The sequence below is a fragment of the Vulpes lagopus genome, chromosome 8 (assembly GCF_018345385.1).
Source record: "Vulpes lagopus strain Blue_001 chromosome 8, ASM1834538v1, whole genome shotgun sequence".
Taxonomy (NCBI): Eukaryota; Metazoa; Chordata; class Mammalia; order Carnivora; family Canidae; genus Vulpes; species Vulpes lagopus.
Window position 1 is genome coordinate 118,540,440 of NC_054831.1, and position 18,415 is coordinate 118,558,854.

An 18,415-nucleotide genomic window follows, 5' to 3' on the forward strand; every position below is an offset into this window, starting at 1 on the left:
AAAGAACAAAAGCAGGGACATTGATTGGGAGGCTACTGCAATGATCCAGGCCACACATGACAGTCTTGGACTACGGTGATAGCGCAAACAGGGAGAAAAGAGCAGATGTGGGTCTACTTTTGAAGTTGAGCAAATGAAGGTGGGAAAACATTTGGAGAGACAGAGGCCACACTAGAACAGTCCTAGGTTTTGGCTTGAGAGACTGGGTGAATTTTCTGGGATGAAAGAGGGGAATACGTTTTGAGGAAAATAACAAAGAGAACCCTTACATGAGGCAGGCTGGAATATAGCACAGTAACAATACGAAATGCCAAGGTGAAGTTGGGTCATATGTGAAAGGTCTCGAGCGCCAGAATGAAGACGTTGGGCCTTTTTTGTAGGTGCAGATGGAGTCGTTGTAGCCACTGTCCAGTCGGTAGGTAGCATGATGAGCACAGTGATTTTGGAAAGTGCCTGGCTAGATAGATAGATAGTCCGGAATGGATAACACCTCGTAACACCTTATTCACTTATCGATTAAAAAAAAAAAATACCGTGCCAGGCACTCTCCTAGGTACATGGGATATGACAAGAAAAACCACATACCTATGCCCACGTGGAAGAGCTTAACCCCTTAGTCAAATAAGCATGCAAACAAGTGCAGAGCCTGAACCACGAGCAAGTACATGACTCTACGTGGTCACTCAGTGACAGAACTGGACTGACTGTGGGGAACAGTCAAGACCTCCCCGCTGAGAACCGGGTAACCACTGACAGCAGCTCTAGGCCACCTCTGCCCCGGCCCACTGTGAACCAGGGCAAGTCGCTGCCTCTCCGGACCACAGTATCGCTGTTTTACGAAGAGAGCCCAGATGATCTAATTTTCCTCCCACTCTGGTGGCCGGGGGTTGTCCTCTCCAAAGACCACGGGTCTCACTCCAAAGCTACTAACTGGCACGTGGTGTCCTGACATTAGAGCGAGGTACTCCCGCCATTGCCTCCCCCCTGTCCAGGAGGCCTCAGTCTGTTCCCGGTCGTCACGGCAACCGCCCGGGCCCTCCTCCCGCGGGCGGAAACTTCCCGTGACGACTGCAAGCGCCCTACCAGGCGCCCCATTTGCCAGGTTAAAACATGGCCACCGCCGCAACACCCGACTCCAGCTTCTCGCTGAATACCCAGACCTGAGCAGCCCCGGGGCCTACGCCAGGGCAGGAAAGGGAAGAACGGCCCCGCCTGCAAGCTGGCAGGGTTTCCGGAAACCCTCACCCCTTCCTTAGCACCCCGGCCTCTCCCCAGGCACCCGACCACCGCCCTACAACGTCACTTCCGTCGGTCCCGGCGTCCAGGATTGACGGCGGCGGCCACCCAATCACAAGCGGGCCCACCCCCAGGCCCGGGCGGGGCAGGCTTAGGACCGGGAAGCCCCGCCCCTCGCCGACGTGTGACGTCGAGTCGCCATGGCCAGCTACCCGTACGGGCAGGTGAGTGTGCGGGGGGGGGCGGCGGGCGATTCCAGGTAGGGGCTTCGTCGAGTCCAGGCCGCCTCGCCTTGTCCGGGCGTTCTCCGCGCCCTTCCTACGCGGAGGCCGGCGTCGGCGTGGTCTCGCGCGCCAGGGAAGGCGAAAGGCTGCTCGGTCGCGCCTGTCTCACGTCACGCAGGACTGCAGGTCTGGGAGGTCGCGTCGCGCCCCCTCTGACGTCGCGCCCGTGAGGATTTGGGGACCTTGGACCCCACGTAATCAGGCGAGGCTCTGCCGGGGCCCCACACCTCCTCGGGGCTCCCGGGGGGCTCCCGGCGGCCTCACCAGCGCCAGCAGAACTGAGACAACTGGTTGCGCCTGCCACGTTCCGGGCGTCGGATAAAAATATCCCCCTGAAGTACTGCGTGCGAAGAATCGGGAGAATCCTGATTGACCCGCTTCTGCGGGTCCCACGAGTGACCTTGCTCGTTTAGGCTGACCCGTCCGTTTCATGCATGGGAACAATGAAACCCAGAGAAGACGCAGATCTTACCCGAGGCCCCCGGGCGGGCAGCGGAACCCGGAAGCTGTCGGCACAGGCCTCTTACCCCCTCCCCAGCCCATTTCGATCCAGCCAAGAGCACCACAGCCAGGGGATTCTGTGACCAGAATCCTCTGTTGGAGGACGGATCGGTAGAGTGGTTAAGTTCAGCCTGGAGTCCGCAGGTTCACCCCTTGGCCCCACCTCTTAAATAGTTACCAGCCATTAAGCAAGGTATTTTGCTTCTGTGAGCCTGTTTCCCCGTCCATAAAATAGGGCCCAATAAATAGGGTCTACTTGAGAGAGCTGTCATGAATAGCAAGCTGTCATGCTTGTAAAGCATTTGGCATTTCTAAGAGTCTAACAGTATTTTAGTATTTGGATTTTTTTTTTCTAAGACTCCTACGTCAGTGCCAGGAGGGTCCTCAAAATAGTCCCTTTATTTTAAGAAATTGAAGCCCAGAGAGGCTCCTGAGTTGCCCAAGATCATACTAATTTAGGAGGTAAAACCCATGCAGGGGGGACGCCTGGGTGGCTCAGTGGTTGAGCGTCTGTCTGCCTTTGGCTCAGGGTGTGATCCTGGAGACCTGGGATTGAGTCCCAGGTGGGGCTCCCTGCATGGGGCCTGCTTCTCCCTCTGCCTGTGTCTCTGCCTCTCTGTCTGTGTCTCTCATGAATAAATAAATAAAATATTTAAAAACCCATGCAGGGAAAATTGGAAAATAAAATTATATGGGATATTAGCGATCAACTGAGTATAGTCCCATGCCAAAAGAGAGATGAGGGAGTACAGCCCTGTATGTCTTTTGTACACAGTATTTGAACCTTTTTAATCTCAGTGATGAAGGTCCTGTAAGCATGCTAGCAGAGATTATTGTCCCAAGGTTATTGCTGAGGAAGGAGCCCAAAGAGGTTAAGTGGCTTGCTCCTTTTTGTTGCATTTTTAGCAGAGGTAGAAAAAAAAAAGCTGATGTTAAGAGGAATTATAATCTAGCAGGGCTTCCAAAGCTCCATTCCATTGGTTGGGTCTTACGAAATGTTAATAGGTATTGCTAATAGAGGAGGATTCTGTGGTTAAATAAGTTTGGGAGATACTCCATGAAATACAGCCGAATAAGTTTGTTCAACACGGGGCATCTCAGAATTCTTAATTTGTCAATATGCTTTTGTAAATCTGCCATTGAGAGATAAAATATGCAGTATTTTTAAACTTATTTAACCGTGGAACTACCTCCCACTCCCAACTCCCCTTTTTAAAAAATTTCTGGTCATTTTTTGGTACAGCTACTATCTTGGGGGAACACAGTTTGGGAAAACATTGCTATGGTGCGTTGTTTTTTAGTGGATGGTCTGTGTCAGAATCACCAGGAAGTTTGTTTAGAAAGCACACCTTTGGGGATACCTGGGTGACACAGTCAACTGAGCATCTGACCTGGTTTCAGCTCAGGTCATGATCTCAGGGTTGTGAGATTGAGCCCTGCATCAGGTTATGCACTCTGCACAGAGATTGCTTGGGATTCTCTCTCCCTTCCCCTCTGTACCTGCCTGCTATGCTCTCTCCTTTCTCTCTCTCTCTCTTTCTCTTTCTCTCAAATAAAATAAAATAAAAAGGCACACTTTTGGGTTCTACCTCAGACCTATTCCATACCCAGGAAGGGCCCAGGAATCTACATGTTAATAAGTTTCTGGAGGTATTTTGTAAGCATCTTAGAGGCAGTAACATGGAAATTAAGAGCCTAAGCTTCCAGGTTGGATACAACTGGGCTAGAATCCTAATTCTAGCACTTAATAGTTATATGCCCTTGGACAAACCATCTAAGGGCTCTGACCCTCAGTTTGCTCACCTTTAAGAAGGGAGGAATAATACTTCATAGGGCTGAAATGAAGACAAACTGTGATAAAGCTTGCAGTGAGCTTGGCACTGTGCTGATACCAAGTGTGTGCCAGTGCCTGGTGGTGGCTCTTGCTGCTGGGATCACTGTTAGGCCACATGGCCTGGGCTTCTGCTCAGAGTGAAATTCTGAAAAAGAGCACAGAGAGAACAGTGTCTAGAATAGAAGAAATGCTTTTATCCCCCCCCCCCCATCATACCCTGTCCACCTGTCCCACTCCTGGTCCAAGGTATTCCAAGAAAATACCTGGTGGTTTTAAAGCATACAAAGGCTTAGTGCCACCTCCCCTCTGCCCAGAACATAGCAGGATTCAAATAAACTAATCTGCCTCCAGCCCTGGGGCCCTTGAGCATGGACTGGGTGTTGGAGTAGTGAAACTCAATTACCCTTTGGTCCTGGGTGGTGGGGGCAGTTTGATGGGTTTCAGTGATTGAGAGTTTGGTCTCTGAGGCTGAGAGAGTTGGCTTCACATTCCTGCTCTGTCATTTCCTGGCAGAAATTTCTTGCCAAAGTCCAAGGCTCAGTTTCCCTTTCTTTAAAATGGGGTCATAAGAGTACCTACCTCAAGAGTTATTAAAGGAGGTAATCCGTGTAAAGTGTTTGGCATGGCATTTGGCATGTAGTAAATACTCCAAGGAAAGAGCAATACAAATAGATGAATTGTGGAATCAGTGTGATAAGCATTAAATGGGAGTGAGTGTAAGGTACTAGAATGGCACCGGAGGGATGCCTAACTAAGTCTGGGTGGGAGGAAGTCTTCTTAAAGGAGGTGACATTGAAGCCAAAAGCTGAATCACCGGTATGTGTTAGCTGAGTCAAGAAAGTAGAAGGAATAGCATGCACAAAGGTCAGCAGATGAGAGTCCAGTATTTGGGAGGAATTTCAGGAGATCAATATACCGTGAAGAAGGGGAAAGGACTAAGAAATGGGACCAGCAAGCTAAGCAAGGACTAGATCCTCAAGGACTTTGCACGCCTTTTGAGGGAGGCTGGACTTCATCCTGATTAACGAGGGAGCCGTAGAAGAGTCTTCTGTCATTTGTGCTTCAGAGCTGGTACCTTGGGGCCACTGTGAGACTGGACTGAAACAGGAGACACTTGAGGCAGGGAGACTGGTTTCAAAGCTGTTGAAGTACCCCCTTGGTTAGAGAGAACGTCGGGCTGGCAAAGAAAAGCATTTGGGAGGTAGGATTGGGAAAACTTGCTCCCTAATTGGGCTGATGGAGGGGACGAAAGAAGAGGTCCCGGGAGGGCACTAGGGCTTCAGGTCTGGGGGACTGAGATGAGGACAGAGGGGAGGGGTAGGTTTGGAGGGGAGGTCCAGGAGGTTGTCGGATACGTGGGTCTACAGCCTGGGAGAGATGAAGCTGGACAGAACGTGTTTGGAGTGTCAGCACAGGGCCGTAATTGAAGGCTTGGGAGAGCTCTTGGCCCACTGTTCATTTGCTGCAGGTTTCTGGCCTTTAAATATTTTAGGAGGCTCTGCTGGTGAATGCCCAAACCACTCCTGTCATCTTGATTGTTTAACCCCTTAATATGTGCTTTAGCCTCCTCTGGCCGACACTTATGGGGCAGCCCCAGAGCACAGGCCTCTTTTTGCAAGACCGCTTACTCCCTTCCCCATCAGGACTCCGCATGGACCAACCTTTGATATCTCTGAACTTCACGAGCATTTTGGGATGAACCCTCAGAGCCAAAGGAAGATATAGAACTTCCTGAGTGGGTTATCTAGGAGAAGGTGAGCTCCCCACCACTTGCAGGAATGCAAACAGATCCAAAATGATGCTGCATCATCTCCCTAGAGGTTGGACTGGAGGCTTTTTGAGATCTCTTATAGTACCATGCCTCTCAAATCAGGTCTAGGTGCTGGGGTGAAAAAAGAGTAAGATTATTCTGAGTCTCCCTGATTTCCGGGCTTGAAGCGTCTTCCAGCCCTTCCCCCTTCGGCCTTGTCCACTGTAGGAATCCATCATATTGAGGACAATCTCTGTTCAGTCACAATTGAGAGAACAACAGAAGGTAGTAGGGTAGAGGCCCTGTTTTGAATCCCAACTCACCAGTTCTAGCTGCGTCATCACAGGCACACTAGTAAACCCTGTACCTTCATTTTCTCATGAGTAACATGGGAGTAGTAGCACTTCCTTCGCAGGACTCAGTTCAGGGGGAGCCAGCTGAACTGCAAGCACCTTGCAGAGCCTCAGGAAAATGTTAATTGCCCCTTCCCCCACCGGCCCCAGTATATCAAATATAGTTTATGTGCAATCAATAAAGACCTAAGGAGGGGCTCCTGGCTGGCCCAGTCAGCGGAGCATGTGGAGCATGGACTCTTGATCATGGGGTTGAGACCGAGACCCATGTTGGGTGTAGAGATTACTTGAGAATAAAATCTTGAGGGCAAAAAAAAACCTAGGGATAGTTTTCTGTGTTGCTCCAGAACCATGATTGCTGCACTCTTCCTGCCTGTCTTCCTTCCTTCCCCCATCTCTCCCTCCCTCAATCTTGTGTTGATCAACACGAAATGCTCTTGGGAAAAATCTCAGAAGGGTTGGCAGTGTGGAGTAGCATAAAAGAACAGGGAGTCCGGGATTCCAGTTTTTGTGTCTGGTTGAGACGTTCAGGAACAACTCAGTGACCCTGGGAACCATCGTCCCCAGACTTCCTCCCCAGTCTGGGTTCTGCCTCAGTTGGTGGCTCTGCTTCATCTGTGCATGCTGGATACCTGAGTCATTCTGAATGCTTCCCTTTCCTCCCCCCTCCATCTCTTTCCTAATCGAATTAGCTATCAAGTCATGTCTAGCCTATCTCTGAAATAGCTTCAGAATCCATCCTGCCCTCTCCATGTCTAAGTCCGCTGTCTGGTTCAAGCCCTGCCTGCCTAGCACCTGGGCTGCTGCCTCCCCCGCTAGCTCATCCTCCACCCCGCTGCTGGTTAATTCTCTAAACAGGGCTCTGATCACGTTCCTCCTCTATTGGGAACCCTTCTATGGCGCTCTGTTTCCTCAGGCATAAAGCCCAAACTCTTCAGAGCGGTATTCATCTGTTCAAATATTTATGGAGGCTTGCAGGTGCCAGGCACTGTGCTGGAGCCTGGGTGCCCTGATGAATGGGGCCCAGTGTCTGGCCTTGGGGTGCCCACTGTTGCACGGAGGAGACACAGACAGATAGAAGGTCCTCTAAGACGCTGGTAACTCACCCTACTGACCGAGATGCAGCAGGAGGGGAGTTTGGTCAAGGAGTGTGGAAAGAGCCTGCCTTTCTGAGTTCACCTTGCATTCCTGCCCCCACCCTTGGTCTTCAGTCATTTCCCCCCATTTCTCTGGGCTCACTCACAGGTCTGTGCCTGTCTTTTCCCTCCTGTCTGGAATGTCCTTTCCTGCTCTCCTTTTGAGGAATGCCTGGGCATCCTTCAAGGCCAGCTTCAGTATCACTCCTGCCTCCTCCAGGAAGCCTTCCTTGACCCACTTCATGCATTTCTTCATTTGATTGCTCATTTGTCACTCAAAAAAAAGAACAAATTCCTGTCTGTGCCTCCTTAATAGCATTTAAGTAGAGTTTGGTGGCACCAACCGAACTGTGTCTTAATCACTGATGGGACCCTCAGGGACAGGCCCTATTTAGTTTTGCACCCCTGCCTAGTACGGTACACTCTATAAGTGCTTGCCGGATGAAGTCCTTGGAGTCGTGTGCCTCAGTTTCTTCCTTTGAAAAGCAGCCGACTAATACCTTCCTTTGTTCTGTTAGAGGACTGTTGGCATTTGTGCGTTTGTCAAAGTGCTCTGTGAAACGTAGTGCTGAGAGTTCTAACACAGGACAGATAGGAAAGGATTTAGCTGCTGCCAGACTGCACCAAACCGAGCAGGTCCCTGGAATGTGTGACAGTGACAGGGTCAGAAGACCTGCCAGTAGCACCAGCTTTGTTGGTCTGGGGGCATTTCCCAAGGGGAAGGCCTGTGCCTCAGGTGCCCTAGGCCAGGGACAGTTTATAGCTTTGTTCACTGGGCTGGTTTCAGAGTAGTTGCTTTTTGGCTTGGGGTCGGCTTGTTCTTTGGGTGTGCCCAGACTCTGCAGGGCCCCCACCCCTTTCTCCATCCAGCATGGGGGTCCGATGCCCTGCTGCTTAAGGAATGGGCACTGTAGCTCAGGGCAGTGGGAGTACCGAGCCCGCGGGTGTGGTGGGTGGGGGTGGTCTGGCTCCACCTCCGCCTCCAGCTCCAAGTGATCTGAACAAGACCCTTTCCCTCTTAGTTTCCCTATCCAGATACTGAAAGGGTTAGGCTAGACGGCCCCCTCCCGGGCACCCTCCCATCACACTGCTCCAGCTCTCTTGGAATCTCTTTCATTCTTTTCATCCCAGCTTAAAGCTGCTTTCTCATGGAAACTCCCTCCATCACCCTCTTTGCTTTCTGGTTCATGGCGCAGGCTTGTGTGTCCACTTGAAACACCTGGTTCCTTATGCTGTTTTGTTAGATGTTATGGAGAGTGTTTCTGTGCCTCTGCAGTTCACTGGAAGCTCCTTCAGACAGTTTCACACCTTTATACGCCCCCCCCTCCAAGATTTTACCTGCTCCAGGGCTTGGCTGAGGATGATGAATATGATAAAAACAGCAGCCAAGATTTATAGATCATTTGCTCTATGCCAGGCACTATTGTAAGAACTTGTTTTCTCACATCAGTGGTTTTCAGACTGTCTCTTGAGTCACTGTGGGGCGTTTACAGAGCTCCCTGAGGATCTAACAAAGGCAGGCCCTGTGTGGTTGGGGCTATAAAACCCCCACCGTGCTTCAACCAAAGCCACTTTTATCAGTTTTTAAAAGTTTTATCAAAAGAGTCTTTAGCTAAAAGTTAGACTGGCAAGGTTCTGCTGCATTTATTTCTTGTAATCAGCAGAGTGATGCAGTGAGGAAGAGATTATTGTATTTTATTTGTGAGGGAGCAGGCACAGAGATTGAGCCAGGGGCCCCCAGCGAGAACTCAGCTGGTGAGTGCAGTTTTGAATTGAGATTGGTCTGTGACTTCACTGTAAAGAAGTCTTGCTGCCAGCTCTGGCTGCTTCCAGGGCAGCAGAGCTCCCAGCATGCTGAGTGGGGAAGGTGGAGGGAAGGACCTGAAGCCTCCCTTCCTTCAACCAGCAGACCTCCTTTAAAATGAAGTGTAAGTTCGGCCTCAGGCCTCAGCCTTGAGGGCAAGTGTCCCAGACGCTGGCTGTCAAACACAATAAAGAGGGCAGCCCGGTGGTGGCTCAGAGGTTTAGCACCGCCTTCAGCCCAGGGCCTGATCCTGGAGATCAAGGATCCAGTCCCACGTCATGCATCCCTGCATGGAGCCTACTTCTCCCTCTGCCTGTGTCTCTCTCTCTCTCTCTCTCTGTGTGTGTGTGTGTGTCTCATAAATAAATAAAATCTTAAAAAAAAAAAAAAAAAAAAAAACAACTCCACAATAAAGAGAGCAAGTCCAGGCTCTCAGCAGTTGGGCTACTAGTCTGCCTTATAGGTTTATCTAGAACAAGTCTAGGTGGTACCTCCTCAGAGCTGGGCCCTGCTGCTCCCTGGACCTCTGAGCCTAGCCCGTGTGCAGCTGTGTTGGGCTGTGCTCTGTGCTCAGAGCCATGAACACTGAGTGTGGGGCTCCCTGGCTAGTGGTGTGGGGACGAGGACAAGAGAGGGAGCGCCCCCTTATACGTGCTAATATACAGATGGCCTGGGTCCTGGCCACGGCCCCTCCCTCCACACAGTCTATCTGCGATTTTTCTGGACTGGAGTCTCCTCCTGTGTCAGAGCGCTTCATGTGCCTGGTCTCATTTCATTCACATGCCAACCTGGGAGTTAGGCACTATTATTCCCATTTAAGAGAGTAAGAACAAAGGATATGGAGGCTTCGAGATGGCAAGTCATTAGTCTGGTTAGGAAGTGGCAAAACCGGAACTCACACTGGTCCTTTTCGACTCTCACCGTTGCCACTATGGTGCCTGAGGATCAGGGACTCCCCTGCCTGTCTCACAGAGTCATGAGTGAGAAGGGGAAATGCTTTTGTATCTCGAGCTGTTGGAAGGTAAGGAAGACATGCTGGAGATGAGCTCGTGCAATGGATATATTGTTCATGATTGAAGAGGGTCAGGGTGTGTGTGATGGAGATCGCATTTGCACTATGCATTGTCCAGATGGAGATGGAGGTAGCACAGGGTGAGGATCTGGGATTTTGATTCATATGCTTCCTCATTCATTCAGTAAATATTTACTGAGCATCCATTCAGCGCTGGGGGCTAGGGACAAAGCAGCAAACCTGACATGATCCCAGGCCATCATGGAGCCTCTTGGTATGATGGAAAGGGGAGCCAGGAGGGCAGGATTCCAGCCCTTCCCCACAGGTCATTGGTGGTATGACCTTGGGTAGGTATTATTTTCTCTAGAAGGTTGTCTGTCTGAGCAATGACGTCATAATTCTAGCCCTGCCTACAGGATCAGTTGAAAGAGTGGCAGTAGCAATGGTTTGTGACTATAAAGTGCCATACTCTGGCTGGTTTCTGGCCTTCCCATTCTAACTGGTACTTTGTTCTTCTTGCAGGGCTGCCCAGGAGGTGGAGGACAAGCACCCGGAGCCCCTCCGGGTAGCTACTACCCCGGACCCCCCCATGGTGGAGGACAGTACAGCAGTGGGGTACCCCCAGGTGGTGGCTATGGAGGGGGTCCTGCCCCCGGAGGGCCTTATGGACCACCAGCTGGTGGGGGACCCTATGGGGGGCTCCCCTCTGGAACTCCAGGAGGACTATATGGTGGTGCAGCCCCGGGGGGCCCCTATGGTCAGCCACCTCCAAATTCCTACGGTGCCCAGCATCCTGGGCCTTATGGACAGGGACCTCCTCCAGGTAAGTAAGGATCTTGGACTCCAGGTGCCTCTGACTGTTCTGGGTTATCCAGGGCCCATCCTTGCCCTTCCTGTGGGTACGCAGGCAGCCTGGTCACTGGCACCCTAGCATCTTGCCTGTAGCTCCAGCTTGCATCAGCAGAACCAGAAGTCTGCTAGTTAGCTTTGCTGTGGTAACAACTCCAGAATCACTTCGGCTTACAACAACAAACATTTATTTCTATTGCTTGCTCACACGCACTTACTCTTGCTTACGCGTCAGCAGCTGTGGATTTGGCTGCTGAGGTTCTGTGCCACGTGTCTTTTCTTTCCAGATCCAGGCGGAAGGAGAAGCCCTTATTTGGGATATGCTGTTCTGGTGGCAAGAAAAATTGGGAGGGCTAGGAGAAATGCACAATGTCTCTTAAAAGCTTCTGTGCTGAAGTACTTTACATGTCTTCCACTCATATACTGTTGGCCAAACCACATCTCTTGGTCAAGCCTGACATGAGTAGGATGGAAGTGGATGTTCCTCTCATGCAGGGGCACTGCAAGCCACCAGGCAGGGGAGAGGATGTACAGTGCTCTTATGGGATTGGGGGGAGGGCATGGATTAGCAAATAGTTGAAAGCGGTATACCGTGGGGGAGAACCCATTTCTGTGTGAGGGAGACTGGCCACTATATAGAAAGGCAAGCATAGTTGCTGAGAGATTTTGAGATTAGGCCACATACTGATCTGACCAAATTACCTTACCTCTTTATGTCTCAATGTCCACATCTGTAAAATGGGTGAATGCTACTACCCAACAAGATTATTAGTAAGGATTTGATGAGAAGGGGCAGGTAAGCACTGGGTACAGTGGGAAAGGCTTAATATGCAATATTCTGTGGGAGGACTCATTCTGGGACATTCTCAGCGAGGAGGTATTGAGCATGTCATGTGATAGCACTTGTGGCAAGGGCCTCACCCCCGATTGATATATTGAGGCAGACAGGAGAATGATGGGATGCAGGGCAGGTAGAGAGCAGAGATGCTGAAGGTGAGGAATTGGATGAGGGGGGTGGGGTGGGGCAGGGGGCTTGGAGATTCAATGGAGGCAGAGAGTCCTGGTAGAGGGCTTCAGGCTCAGTGAAAATGACTGAGTGACCTCAGCCAGGGGGTCAGGGAAGGTGAGTGTCTAGATCCCTGTTTCCTCCTGAACTAATTTAGTCAGCCTCTTCACAGAATGCTTATTCCTGGGAGACCAAGCTTCTAGGCTGCGTGCTGGTGCACCTGCAGGGCCTCCCAGGAATGGCCCTGTGGGGAGGCTGCTGCATCTCAGCACGCATTCCTGGGCAGGTGGCCCTGAGGAAAGAGCTCACACCTCGGGGGTTCTAAACACAGTCAGTGGCATTGATCTTGTCAGAGCCCCGAGTTTCTGGCTGTTTGCTTTCAGCTCAGCAGCTTCATGGTGAAGTTACTCATCCTTCTAAAATCTCGTCTGTGAGCTCTCATGAGGTCGCTGCAGGTAAAGGACCCCCTGCCTGGGAGGCTCATCCCTTTGGGGCCTGAGGCTGGAGACCATGTCTGGGCTGCAGAGAGAGGAAAGCTGTCCCTCAGACTCTCAGCTGCTCACCGTATGCAGCTTCCCCTTATGTGGCCACTGTGGCCTTTTCTGTGGTGCGGCTCATGTCTCCCTGCAGCAGTGCTGCTTAAAGCATGGCCCAGAGCTCACCTGCATGGGAGTCACCTGGGAGGCCCCACCTCAGCCCCCCTGGATGAGTCCAGGATCTAAAGTGCCAGCACCTTGCTCTATGATGAGACAGATTTGTCCATTGGAGGTGCCCCACTGCCCTCAGGAAAGATCCTAAAGGTGCTCAAGACCCAACCCCAATGCCTGCCACGGCCCCTCCCTGCCGTCCACCTGAGTCCCATTTGTGTGCCTCTGAACACACCTGCCCCTGCTGCCTGCCTGCCTTCTTCCCGTCGTAGCTCTTTTCTCCTCCTTTCAGATGGCCCTTCCTCTGGGAGGATGTGCCTGCATGCGGGGCCACGCCCTTTGCCAGAGCTCCATTTTGCTGTTCTCTCATTTACCCATCATATAGCCCTGGGAAGTAGGTCTGTTTTGGGAATAGAGGAAGCAGTACTCAGAAGACTAAGTCATTTGTCTAAAGTCACACCAGATAATGAGGATCAGTGCTCTTTGCTTCCAGAGCCTGGGCTTTGTCGGGCAAAATGCCTAGACCACATGTCCCAGAGACTCTGTCCCAGCGCCATGGCCCTCACTCCCTGTGGTACAGCTGCTGTTTCAGGAAGGGGTTTTGGGGCCTGCCTGGATTTCCCTTACACGGAGGTAGGACTAGGCCCTCAGTCAAGCAGACTGTTTTCTTCAGGCCTCGCCTTTGGGACTAGGTGGTGGCTTTTGTGCTCCACCACAGCTGGTGGCTACCTCTGATGCTGCTTTGTGGGAAGGAGCCCTCTGGGTGGCCAGTTCACTCTGTAGGCTCTCCAGTCCTGTATAGCTCTGGCTTTTCTCTAAGATAGGCCGGTATGCTTCACTTGCATCTCCCACCCCTTTACCCTGCATGTCTTTCCAAATGAATGATACTTTCCTCCACCTTCTGAGAGACACACAAAGCTGCTTGAACCACAACAGCGCCAGTAATCGGCAGTCAGATAGTACTTAGATTATACCAGATGCTGACTTCAAGATTTTCATATATTGGGTCTTCACAATAACCTGATGAAGTAGATGATCCTGTTTCCTCATTTTACAGATAAGAAAACTGAAGCAATTTAAATAAACCAAGGCCACAAATGGGGGAGCTGGGCCTTGAGCCACGGGGCCAGCTGTGGCATGAATTGAGCACCTTTCCTGTCTGTGTCTGGCTCTGTGCTAGCCGTTGGGGACTCAGAAATGAGTTAGGGGGGCATCTTGCCATAGATTGCTCCAACTCTAACCTGGAAGAGGGTAGAAGAAAACATGTACCCAGGTGATCAGAGCCATAGGAGAGAAGGTGTATAAAAGGAGAAGAAAAGGAAGCCTGTCCAGAGGTGGAAGAAGAGGGAAGGTTTTATGGAAGTAACAGCATTTTATTTGGGTCTTGCAGGGGGACAGGAAATGATGCAGAGATGAGGGAGAAGGGTTTCCATGGCAGGGAACAGGGAGTAAAGCCTCTGTGGTGGGAATAAGCAGGGATGGCTAAGAGTAAGACTAATGCTTCATCTGGGCTGGAACAGAGCTGAGAGGAGGACAGAGATGGAGCGGTAGGCAAGAGTGGACCACATTGCAGGGGGACCCGGAATGCTGTATTAAGGATGCTGGATTTTATTTTGTAGGTGGTGGGGAGTCTCAAAAGAGTTTTGAGTTGGGTTGGGGGGAATGGGTTAGAATCGAGCTGGGTTTTAAAGATTACTTGGTAGCAAGTGAAGAGTGGTGGAGAGTAGCCATAGGATGATTTGGTTAGGCCTTTGGGGTTGTTACAACAGTCCACGTGAGAGGTGTCTGAACTAGGGCAGGTGTGTGGGAGCGGGGAGGAGGTACAGAACCGGGCAGCTCTCTGGGTGCGTGGGGCTGAGGAGGTGACAGAGATGTCTGACACCTCCTCAGTGAGGCTCATGCATTGGAGCTGATGGGGAACAAGAAGAGATGGTGTTCTGTGGCCACATACACTCCCGTGGCTCCTGATAGAGTATGTCCACTGTCGCTGTGTTTGGGGAGTCAGACATGGATCAGACCTGGTTCCCACATCAGAGAGCCCCCTGCTGCTGCGACTCTCAAAATACCTGTTTCTGGGCTGTGCATGTTAACTGCTCAGCAAACATTTTTGGGTTCCCAGTCTGTGGGGAAGAGATAACCCTTCTTTTCCTAGCATTGTTAGTCACCTGGAAACTCCCTGTTCCTTAGAAACTTAAGATCAAAGAGAGAAATGACTGAAACACTGTAGGAAAATCCCAGCAGATTCACAGAATAGAAGCCAGCTACAAATACTCATAGAGTTTACATCCAAGGTCCTCTTCCATCAGAGCAAGGCTGTTGGCTTGATGGAAGGCAGGGTAGGTGGACTTGTGAGGCTTTGTGGGTAAGGGATAGCTGTCCCCGGGGAGGCACTGGGCCTGGTCCTCCCAGCATGTCTTTGGATTGGCCTTGAGACCTGTCTCTGACTCCTCTGGTTTGCATCCCTTTGTGCAGGTGGCATTCCTCCCAATGTGGATCCTGAGGCTTACTCCTGGTTCCAGTCAGTGGACTCCGATCACAGTGGCTACATCTCCATCAAGGAGCTGAAGCAGGCTCTGGTCAACTCCAACTGGTCCTCTTTCAATGACGAGACATGCCTCATGATGATTAGTAAGTCCTAGCCCTTCCCCATGGGCTGGGGGCGAGAGCTCCCTACTATCTGACGGTGGGTGGGCAGCCATTTGGAGGAGAAATCTTTCAGGCAGGAATTTGGGTTCAAGGTGAAATCCTCTAGAATGAGAGCTCTTTCCCTTTGATTTTTTTCTCAAGTTCCAGACCTTGTGGAGTCACAGGCTCACTTTTCCGCTCTGCAGAATGGGACTCCCTGCATTGGTGGCAGATGGCATGGAGGGAGTCAGCTGCCAGGCGTGCAGAGAAACTGCAGTTCTGGAAGGGCTAGGGCTGAGAGTGGCCCCGGGTGGGGGCTGGTCCGCACTTGACGAGAGTATGTCTCAGGTCCAGGTATCTGGGCCCCAGGCCTGAGGTTCTGGGGAGTCTCCTACTCTGGCCCTCCGTCTCGAAGTTTTTCTTCCCTCCATTCCTTCTCTCCTCAAGACATGTTTGACAAGACGAAGTCAGGCCGCATCGACGTCTATGGTTTCTCAGCCCTGTGGAAGTTCATCCAGCAGTGGAAGAATCTCTTCCAGCAGTATGACCGGGACCGCTCAGGCTCCATTAGCCACACGGAGCTGCAGCAAGGTGGGGACCATGGCAGGGACCCTGGACAGGCAAAGCTGGACTTCTTTGTTTGCTCTCTGTGACAGGGAAGGGGGTTCCTCTAGCTTCTGACTACTAGCTGTCCATGTGCTGCCCTCAACACAGGCCCACTCCGCATCCATTCTGTGATCTGGCTGGGGCACTGAGCCAAGATCCAGGGCAAGGGAGCACCTGGTTCCAGGATGAGGCTGCACTCCCTTGTGATGGTCCTTCTGGCTCTGCTAGGTGAGACAGACCCAGCCGGAAAGGAGCCTCGGGGATGGGAACTCAGCAGCCCAGAGGACCTGGAAGTCAGCATGTGGGGCTCATGGGGCTCTTTCCTCTCTAGTTGCTAGCATAAAGAATGGAAAGAGCCCTGTATAGGGACTCAGAAAGGTGGTTTCTGTTGCCAGCTCTGCTAGAAGGCAGTTTCCTTCCCAACTCTGGGACCGAGATCACACTAAAAGTTGCAGTAGACTAAGATGACCTGAGGCCATAGGTCCAGGTCTGGTTCCAATACTGACTTGAGAAGATGGGTGGTTAGTGGGGTGATAAGAATCTGACAGGGAGCTTTGCCACCTGGGAGGGAGAAAGGGCTCTCCAGAGAACCCAGCCCCTTGCCCTGGCTGTGGATTTCAGTGAGACTAAGTGGGGGTGGGGGTGAGCTCACCGTGGCTGCACCCATTGAGGGGAAAGGACATGACCTGTACTGATCACCTCCTCTTTTGCCCAGTCCCATTACAGATATTGGTGAGAGTGATACTATCACAACAAAATTTGTATTTACTGACTGCTTGTTGTGTCAACACAAGTAAGCACTTCATTCACTCTCCCTGTGTGATAGCTACTGTCTGTTCTTCCCCATTCTTAGGTGAGGGATCTCTTACTATTGCCCTTTTACAGATGAGAGAACCGAGGCTGAGTTTAGGCGCCTTGCCTCAGGGCCACAGAGCAAAAGGGGAGCTTTTAGCCTGGGCTGGTAGATACATGGAGAGGAAGAAAGGAAGCCTCCCAGGTGGAGGGACAGAGGAGCACGAAGGCTGTGACCTTGGAACTGCCCAGCAGCCTTGCCTGGGAGATGATGATGATTTTATTTTTAACAAATAACACTGAGTGCTTATTATGTGTCAAGCACTATGCCAAGTGCTTCACAGAATAACCTCCTTTAATCCTTACTAGAACCTACAAACTAAGTCTCATCCCCATTTTAGAGATGATAAGATGGAGGATTAACAAGGTTAAGCAACTTGCCCAAGGGGCTGTGTTGACTCCAGAGCAGGCCTATCATGTCTGCCTCTGGGCCACACTGCCTCTGATGTCTGCCCTGGGCAGGGGGCTCCCTGGGGGCTCAGGCTTCCTTCTCTAGTGCGGATGAGTCACAGATGAGCATGGCTAGCTCTCTGTCATTCTGGGATCCTATGGGCCTGATTAAACAGACAGTAATGGAGATTTGGAGAAAAGGATTGGGGCCTTCCAGCTAAGGGGAGCATCCAGAGAGAGCCCCTCTCAGGCTCCTGCCATCTCTGACAGACCCCAGGGACTTCTGTCCCCTCTGTTCTGGTGCGTGTCTCCTCATAGTCCTCTGCACTGCCGTGCTCCCCAGAGCTGACTGATGGCGGTGCTCAAGGCAAGGTTTTGTGTGCCCCTCCTCTGCAGCTCTGTCCCAGATGGGCTACAACCTGAGCCCCCAGTTCACCCAGCTCCTGGTCTCTCGCTACTGCCCACGCTCCGCCAACCCTGCCATGCAGCTAGACCGCTTCATCCAGGTGTGCACCCAGCTGCAGGTGCTGACCGAGGCCTTCAGGGAGAAGGACACAGCCGTGCAGGGCAACATTCGGCTCAGCTTCGAGGACTTCGTCACCATGACAGCTTCTCGGATGCTATGATGCAGCCCATCTGGAGAGAGTGGGTGTACTGGGGACCTTTCCTGGCTCCTGAGGGTTGGAGAGGCGTGTGGGCCTCTCCTCTTTTCCTGCCCCTCCTAGAAAAAGATCCTTGCCTGATGCAGCACTGTTTCCAAAGAGGGCTGGGAATCCCGTGTCACAGTCAACCAAATAGCAGGGACCTGGGCTGAAGCCACACAGGTAGTGGCCTGACCTAAGAGAGGACTGGAAGCTGAATGTCCTTAGAGTCCTGAGTATCTAAATGGCCCAGCCTTATGCCAGGAGTAGGAAATGCCAGTCACTGCAGGGGAGTTAGTGTCCGGTCAGCTGGGCTCTAGCCTGTAGCTTTTCCTTCTGTGCCCTGACACCAGTGGTAGTGGTCATTAGCCTTTTGCTGTTAGCACTTGAGCTCCCTTATGCATCCCGTCTTGTCAGATGAATCCAGTTTCTCCAAAGTGGAAGCTAACCAAGCATGAGAGAGGTTTGTCTGCAGGACCAAGCGGCTTGGATCCCACCAACCCCATGCCCCAAATCCACGTGTATTGACTTCTGGCTGCCTGCGTGCCGTCCTTGCTTGGGGAGCTCAGACAGCCTGCTCTCTGGGCATCCTTGGCCAGGCTCCCCTTCTGCAGCTTGGACCCCTCCTTTGCCCTCCATTCTCTGCTTGGCTCCAGTCCCCAGGGGACAGTTGCCACCTCCCACTGCCAATGCTCTTTTGTTATTTGTGATTTTTTTCTTTCGGGGCCAAAAGTTCAGTGAAACTGTAAACTTCAATAAAAGGACAAAACTCTAGACTCTCACATGTCCCATCACACCTTCCTAGCTACAGAGACATCTGCACATCCATATGGCCACTCATTTATTCTTTGTTCAGTGACCATTTAAGTACCTGCTGTATACACCACCA

General features: G+C 51.6%; 1 protein-coding gene across 1 annotated transcript; it reads left to right on the forward strand.

The window, feature by feature from the left end:
• Positions 1-1,310: 1,310 nt before the first annotated feature.
• Positions 1,311-18,300, forward strand: PEF1 (penta-EF-hand domain containing 1). Its single transcript, XM_041767271.1, has 5 exons — positions 1,311-1,460; positions 10,433-10,733; positions 14,885-15,040; positions 15,485-15,628; positions 17,282-18,300. The coding sequence occupies exons 1-5, from the start codon at positions 1,437-1,439 to the stop codon at positions 17,509-17,511; spliced, it is 855 nt and encodes a 284-aa protein (XP_041623205.1). The 5' UTR covers positions 1,311-1,436; the 3' UTR covers positions 17,512-18,300.
• The last annotated feature ends 115 nt before the right edge of the window (positions 18,301-18,415 follow it).